At 42.2% G+C, this 8,481-nt stretch overlaps 1 protein-coding gene across 1 annotated transcript in view; it reads left to right on the forward strand.

Annotated features, from left to right (window-relative positions):
- The window catches only part of PLEKHA5 (pleckstrin homology domain containing, family A member 5), a 147,930-nt gene that overhangs the window by 138,296 nt on the left and 1,153 nt on the right, over positions 1 to 8,481 (forward strand). The window contains exons 22-23 of the mRNA XM_011975468.1: positions 1,586 to 1,731; positions 3,501 to 3,606. Of these exons, the coding sequence (XP_011830858.1) occupies positions 1,586 to 1,731; positions 3,501 to 3,595 (241 nt within the window). The 3' untranslated portion in view covers positions 3,596 to 3,606. The remainder of the gene's footprint in view (positions 1 to 1,585; positions 1,732 to 3,500; positions 3,607 to 8,481) is intronic.

The following is an 8,481-nucleotide window of genomic DNA, read 5'->3' on the forward strand; positions in this document are numbered from 1 at the left end:
AGGCAGGCAGATCAATTGAGGTCAGGAGTTTGAAACTAGCCTGGCCAATAATATGGTGAAACACTGTCTCTACTAAAAATACAAAAATTATCTGGGCCTAGTGACATATGCCTGTCATCCCATCTGCTTGGGAGGCTGAGGCACAAGAATTCCTTGAGCCAGGGAGGTGGAGGTCACAGTGAGCCAAGATCCTGCCACTGTACTCCAGCCTGAGTGACAGAGTGAGAATCTGCCTCAAAAAAAAGAGAGTGTCATTGCTTTGCTAACCCTAATGAAATATTGGATTTGAATAGTATTCCTCAGTGGCTGCCAAAGCTGTCAGCTGAAAATCTGACAAGGAGCTTTATGTGAATGGGTCAACCCAATAACCCCTGAACTCACTGATCTTTTTTTTTTTTTTTGGCGGGGGTGGGGATGGGGTCTCACTCTGTGGCCCACATGCTGGAGTGCAGTGGTGCAATCTTGGCTCACTGCAACCTCTGCCCCTGCTGATTCAAGCGATTCTCCTGCCTCAGCCTCCCAAGTAGCTAGGTTTACAGGCGCCTGCCACTGTGCCCAGCTAGTTTTTGTATTTTTAGTAGAAACGGAGAAACAATCTGTTAATGCGATAGTTCATGACACCCACCTAATGAAGTGTTACTTGCCCCTCCAAACCCTAAATTTGAATAAGCCTTAAAATCATACAACTTTGGCCAGGCACGGTGGCTCACGCCTGTAATCCCAGCACTTTGGGAGGCTGAGGCGGGCGGATCACGAAGTCAGGACTTCGAGACCATCCTGACTAATACGGTGAAACCCCGTCTCTGCTAAAAATACGAAAAGTTAGCCAGATGTGGTGGCAGGTGCCTGTAGTCCCTGCTACTCTGGAGGCTGAGGCAGGAGAATGGCAGGGACCCGGGAGACGGAGCTTGCAGTGAGCCTACATCACGCCACTGCACTCCAGCCTGGGCGACAGAACAAGACTCTGTCTCAAAAAAAAAAAAAAAAAATTAATAATAGTAATAATACAACTTTATAGAGAATCTTGAGGGATACAATCATCAGAATCCAGAATGTGATAAACTATATAGGACAGATAGACCAGGTTCTTTTACATATAAATGGCAAAGAGTAAAAGGGATCTGGGGCAGTTTGTTTTGGATTAAAGTAGACTTTAAGGAATTTGTCAGGTAATATATGGACTTTGTTTGGATCCTGATTCTAATTCTAAAATAACATTATGAGGCACCAGGAAAATTTAAGCACTGACTGGATATTTGATGGCATTAACATATTAAAAATATGTACTGAAGTACTTACAGATTAAATATCATATCTAGAATCTGCTTTAAATGGTTTAGGGAGCGAGGGTTTTAGGGCTTAGATGAAGCAAGATTGGCAAACTGAGTAATTATTGAAATGAATATACAGGTTTATTATTTGCTCTAATTCCTTTGTTTGAAACTTTCAAAAAAAAGAAAAGATTACTTGTAAGAAAATGTTAATTGTTAAACATAGGTGGTGGCATCTTTTATAACAAAAAAAGAAGAAAAATTAATTGTATTCTATAGTGACAAATTTTTAAATTCCAATCTATTTTCATCAGCCCTCAAGATGAAACACAGATCACAAATCATAAACCAGAAGACCATCCTGAAGAAAATACAAAGAACAATGCTGACGAACAGGAAGAAACTGTTATTTCTTACGAATCAACTCCTGAGGTTTCTAGAGGAAATCAAACAATGGCAGGTAGCTAGTATACATTTCATAATTTTCTACCTGGTGCTTCCTCTGAACTTCTCAATTTATTTTCCATGGGGAGATTCTAAGAAGGGAATCACTTAAGTACCTTGACTGTAGATTAGTCAACGTTTGCTTCCCCAAGTGTACCTTCAGGAGGGATGCGGTCCCTGCCAGAGTCTACCCTGGCAGAGGGATCAACACATTGGTTTTGGTTTTGCTTTTTCCTTTCAATTTTAACATATAGAGTAAACTTTTTCTAATAAAATCTTTCAGCCAGGCGCGGTGGCTCACGCCTATAATCCAGCACTTTGGGAGGCCGAGGCAGGTGGATCACCAGGTCAGGAGTTCAAGACCAGCCTGGCCAAGATGGTGAAACCCCATCTCTACTAAAAATACAAAAAATTAGCTGGGCATGGTGGCAGGCACCTCCAATACCAGCTACTCAGGAGGCTGAGGCAGAGAATTGCTTGAACCCGGGAGGCAGAGGTTGCAGTGAGCTGAGATCACGCCCCTGCACTCCACCCTGGATGACAAGAGCGAAACTCTGTCTCTAAATAAATAAATAAATTAGGTAGTGTGCACAGGAGGTCTCACTGTTAAAAAAAAATTGTCACTGGCCAGTTTTGGTTATTATGTAGCAGGTCTGGATCAAAGTGGTATGATAGTATTAAAACCACAGCATTTAAATCATCTGTAGTATATAGCTACATAAAACTAGAAAAGTGGCAACAGAAAATTAACCTCAAAGCAAAAAAAAAAAAAAATTGTATATTTTTTTTGTTTTTGTTGTTGTTGTTCTTGTTGTTTGAAACAAAGTCTTGCTGTCTTGCCCAGGCTAAAATACAGAGGTGCGATCTCAGCTCATTGCAGCTTCCGGCTCCTGGGTTCAAGCACTTCTCCTGCCCCGACCTCCTGAGTAGCTAGGAATACATGCACGAGCTACCATGTCTGACTAATTTTTGTATTTTTACTAGAGTCGGGGTTTCAGCATGTTGGCCAGGCTGGTCTCGAACTCCTGACCTCAAATGATCCGCCAGCCTCGGCCTCCCAAAGTGGTGGGATTACAGACATGAGCCACCACACCCAGCCAAAAAAAACAAAAAACAAAAACAAAATTAAATAGTCTTCAGGAAACATTTTATACTGAATAATTAGATTGCAGATTAGAAAATAACAGGCTGGGCGGCCGGTGGCTCATGCCTGTAATCCCAGCACTTTGGGAGGCCGAAGCGGGCAGATCACAAAGTCAGGAGATTGAGATCATCCTGGTTAACACAGTGAAACCCCATCTCTACTAAAAATACAAGAAATTAGCCGGGCGAGGTGGCGGGCACCTGTAGTCCCAGCTACTCGGGAGGCTGAGGCAGGAGAATGGCGTGAACCCGGGAGGCGGAGCTTGCAGTGAGCCGAGATCGTGCCACTGCACTCCAGCCTGGGCGACAATGCAAGACTCTGTATCTAAAAAACAAAAAAGAAGAAGAAGAAGAAGAAAATAACAGGCTGGGCACATAATCCCAACACTTTGGGAGACCGAGATGGGCGTATCGCATGATGCCAAGAGTTCGAGACCAGCCTGGACAACATAGACCGCATCTCGATTAATAACAATTTGTTTTTAATTATTTGAAAAGAAAAAATCACGGTGGAACCAAATGCATCTCTTACTTACTTCTCAAAACATGTTCTCATTTTTGTGGGATTACAACATCAGGATTTACTTCTCCAAATGTGTCTTAAAGATTTTTATCTTCTCCCATTTTCTTTGTGTGTTTTAGTGAAAAGTCTGTCCCCATCTCCTGAGTCCTCGGCATCGCCGGTTCCGTCCACTCAGCCGCAGCTCACAGAAGGCTCACATTTCATGTGTGTGTAGTCCCACAAGAAGTACGTCATTTCCCTTTGCATTTGTGCTTTAGAGTTTTTCACTTGTATTTTATGACTCATCTGTTGGTTTAGTGAATCAAAACTGGGATTAGTTCTGGACCGTGCATAGGGATAGTTGGCAGAACAAGTAGGCCGTATCTTGGAACCAGGGTCAGTAACAGATTGCTAACATTGGCTCTTCCGATGATTTGCTGCGTGACAGCATTTTCTTTGTCTCTTATTTCATCATCCAGAAAAACAACAAAATTTGGAGAGTATGGCCTGTGCCAAGACCTGCAGTGTTGTGCAGCTGTGCTTCTACTTAATGTTCCTTTCCATAGCCTGACCTGAGAATTCTGTTTAAGTCATTACACGTTGACTGTGTAATGCTTTTTACAGTGAGTGTGACGTGTCTGCCCACTGGGAATTTGCTAATTATTGTAAATGACAATGAAATGTTTATGGTACAGCCAACTTGATAGAATATTAAAATCTTTAATGTCTATCTGATATTATTTCTAAGTAATTGCATTCTATTAAGTCACGGAGGTAGTTACTAAAACCAAGGATGGTATCAGGGAGAAGAAGGAATCCTTTCTTGAACAGTGTTCCTTAGAGCACAGATTTATAATTGAGAATAATTTCCTAAATTCTTACTTTTAAACTTTCTAGACAATTGCTAATTTTAACCTATAATTTAGTACTTACAGAGTACTCTAAATGTTTTTTAACTTTTTATGAAAGCTCTGGTATAGAGTAAGAATGTTATGCCTCTTTCTGCATTTTCTTTCTCACAGCATCTACCATATCTAGTCAAGTTTGGTGCTTTAGGATTACCACCAGTTTCTGCTGAACAATTATAAGCATTAGTACTAACATATTCTTCTATTTATTTTTTGTTTTTTGTTTTTTTTTTTACGTTATTTCTTTTCTCAGAGATGTCACCCATGCTGGAGTAGAGTGGCATAATCATAGCTCACTGCAGCCTTGACGTCCTGGACTCAAGCAGTCCTCCTGCCTCAGCCTTACAAGTAGCTGGGATCACAAGTGCACGCCACCACACCTGGCTAATATTTTGATTTTCTTGTAGAGACGGTCTTACTAAGTTGCCCATGCTGGTCTCAAGCTCCTGAACTCAAGCTAACCTACCACTGCGCCTAGCCTCTTTGATTTTTACATTCTGAAAATATTTCTTTTATTTATTTATTTATTTTTTATTTTTTATTTTTTTTTTGAGACAGGGTCTTACTCTGTCACCCAGGCTGGAGTGCAGTGGCGCAAGATCATGGCTCAGTGGTTCACTGCAGGCTGACCTCCCAGGCTCAAGCAGTCCTCCCACCTCAGCCCCCTGAGTAGCTGGGACTACAGTTGTGTGCCACCATGCCAGGCTAATTTTTTTGTAGAGATGGAGTTTTCACCATGTTGCCCAGGCTGGTCTCAAACTCCTGAGCTCAAGTGATCTGTCTGCCTCAGCCTCCCAAAGTGCTGAGATTACAGGTGTGAGCCACCACACCTAGCCTTTTTTCTTTCTTTTCAAGTATGTTTTAAATTTCACTAGCTTTGGGTACAAGTGGTTTTGGGTTACATGGAAGAATTGTACAGTGGTGAAGTCTGAGATTTTAGTGCACCCATTACCCGAGTAGTGTATGTTGTAGCCAATATGTTTTTTTTTAATCCTTGTGTGACCTTCCACCCTCTCCCTTGTGAGTCTCCAGAGTCCATTATACCACACTGTATGCCTTTGCATACCCATAGCATAGCTTCAACTTATAAGTGAAAACATACAATATTTGGTTTTCCTTTCCTGAGTTACTTTACTTCGAATAATGGTCTCTAGCTCCATCCAAGTTGCTGCAAAATACATTATTGTATTCCTTTTTATTACTGAGTAGTATTCCATGGTGTATATAAACCACATTTTCTTTATCCACTCCTTGGTTGATGGACACTTACGTTGGTTGCATACCCTTGGAGTTGCAAATTGTGCTGCTATAAACATGCATGTAAGAAAATGAGTAATAACTCATTTTCTTTTGGGTTAGTGGGATTGCTGGATCAAATGGTAGATCTACTTTTCGTTCTTTAAGGAATCTCCACACTGTTTTCCATAGTGGTTGTACTAGTTTACATCTCCACCGGCAGTGTAAAAGTGTTTCCTTCTCACCACATCCATACCAACGTCTGTTGTTTTTTGACTTTTAAATTGTGGCCATTCTTTTTATTTATTTATTTATTTTTTTGAGATTCTCTCTCTGTCACCAGGCCGGAGTGCAGTGGCACAATCTTGGCTCACTTCAACCTCCGCCTCCCGGGTTCATGCCATTCTCCTGCCTCAGCCTCCCGAGTAGCTGGGACTACAGGCGCATGCCACCACGCCCAGCTAATTTTTGTATTTTTAGTAGAGATGGGGTTTCACCGTGTTGGCCAGTATGGTCTCGATCACTTTACTTCGTGATCCGCCCACCTCAGCCTCCCAAAGTGCTGACATGACCCACTGCACCCGGCCAATTATGGCATTCTTGCAGGAATAAGGAGGCATCTTGTTGTGTATCTTCTTTTGAGAAATGCCTATTCCTGTCATTTGCCCACTTTTTGATGGGATTATTTGGTTTTTTCCTTGCTGATTTGTTTTGAGTTCCTTCCAGATTCTAGATATTAGTCCTTTGTTGGATTCATAGTTGGCAAATATTTCCTCCCATCCTGTTTTCTCGAATCTACTTCCTTTCACACCTTTTTGTAGCAACTATAATCTGTGCCCTTTTTTTCAGCCCAAAGTTTTTTGTTGTCTTTTCATATTTGTAACTTTTATTTGAGATTATGTTTATCTGGAACCTCAAAGAGGCTGTTGTTTGTTGTTGGTTGGTGTCTGTGCAGGATTGAAGTGCTTGCTGGAGAGTTACAAATAACCCAATTGTTACAGTATTACCTGTGTTTTGCCTCTGTCACTTGTGTTTAAGCCTTTTTTGTTTTGTTTTGTTTTGTTTTTTCCTTTTTTTAGACCAGGTCTCACCCTGTTGCCCGGGCTGGAATGCAATGGTGAGATCTTGGAGCCTTGTCCTCCTGGGCTTAAGTGATCCTCCCGTGACAGCCTCCCAAGTAGCTGGGACCACAGGCATGTGCGACCAAGCCTGGCTGATTTTTTGTATTTTTTGTAGAGTAGGGGTTTCACCATGTTGCCCAGGCTGGTCTCAAACTCCTGAGCTCAAGCGCGCTGCCTGCCTCGGTTTCCCAAAGCACTGAGATTACAAGATTGAGCCACCACACCTGGCTGTGTTTAAACTTTTAATTTAATACGTTTAGAAGTGACTGTTGAGGCCAGACACGGTAATGCCAGCACTTTGGGAGGCCAAGGCTGGTGGATCACTTGAGGTCAGGAGTTCTAGACCAGCCTGGCCAAAATGGTAAAACCCCATCTCTACTTAAAAATACAAAAATTAGCTGGGCATGGTGTCGGGCACCTGTAATCCCAGCTACCTGGTAGGCTGAGACAGGAGAATTGCTTGAACCTGGGAGGCAGAGGTTGCAATGAGCCAAGATCACACCACTGCACTCCAGCCTGGGTGACAGAACAAGACTGTCCCCCCCCAAAAAAAAAGAAGAAAATCTGGGTATGGTGGCTCACACCTATAATCCCACACTTTGGGAGGCCGAGGCAGGCAGGTCACCTGAGGTCAAGAGTTCAAGACCAGTGTGACCAACATGGAGAAACCCAGTCTCTACTAAAAATACAAAATTAGCTGGGCGTGGTGGCACATGCCTGTAATCCCAGCTACTTGGGAGGCTGAGGCAGGAGAATCGCTTGAACCCGGAGGCAGAGGTTGCAGTGAGCCGAGGTCGTGCCATTGCACTCCAGCCTGGGCAACAAGAACAAAACTCTGTCTCAAAAAATAAAATAAAAAAAAAAGTGACGGTTGCTACTTGGTGACATAATAACACAAAACATAGGAAAAATAAACATTGGACTCATTTGATTCATTAAGAGCCATTCGTATAATATTTTGATTCAATAAACAGATTATGACTGTACACATATCCTTCCAATAATAAAGGATATTCTGAGTTAAAACTCAAGCATATTTCCAGGTTCCTTAAATTGTTATAGGATTTTATTTTGTTTTCCTCTTATTCCAAGAGCAGTGGCATTCTGTAATAAGGGATAATTATTGTCAGATATTTTCTAGTCTCATGGTATGCAGCCACCACAAACAACTAAAGGGCATGAAAACTTGTATTTATTATTTTATATCTTCCTATTATGCATATGCCATCTTTCTGAACTAGCGGTTTTGGCAGGATTTAGGAAACCTTTACAAATGACACTACTATGTAGGCAGCTCAATATATTACTACATATTTTAGTGGAGTTATGCAGATGTTTGCTCATTTTGTTGATCTTTTGGATTCAGCTACAAGTTTGGATTTTTTTTTTTTTTTTTTTTTTTGCAGTTGCAAGATTTAATAGAGTGAAAACAGAGCTCCCATAAAATGGGAGGGGACCCAAAGGGGGTTGGGGGTTGCCGTTGCCAGTGGTACATTTTTTATTCCGTATTGCTATTTATAATTGCATTATGTTGGCCAGGCGCAGTGGCTCACATCTGTAATCCCAACACTTTGGGAGGCCGAGGCGGGCGGAACACAAGGTCGGGAGATCGAGACCATTGTGGCCAACATGGTGAAAACTCCGTCTCTACTAAAAATACAAAAATTAGCTGGGTGTGGTGGCGTGCACCTGTAGTCTCAGCTACTCTAGAGATTGAGGCAGGAAAATCACTTGACCCCGAGAGGTGGAAGTTGCAGTGAGCCAAGATCGCACCACTGCACTCCAGCCTGGTGACAGAGTGAGACTCCATCTCAAAAATAATAAGAAGGCTGGGCGCAGTGGCTCACGCCTGTAAT

This window comes from Mandrillus leucophaeus, unplaced genomic scaffold (assembly GCF_000951045.1).
Source record: "Mandrillus leucophaeus isolate KB7577 unplaced genomic scaffold, Mleu.le_1.0 Scaffold156, whole genome shotgun sequence".
Lineage (NCBI taxonomy): Eukaryota > Metazoa > Chordata > Mammalia > Primates > Cercopithecidae > Mandrillus > Mandrillus leucophaeus.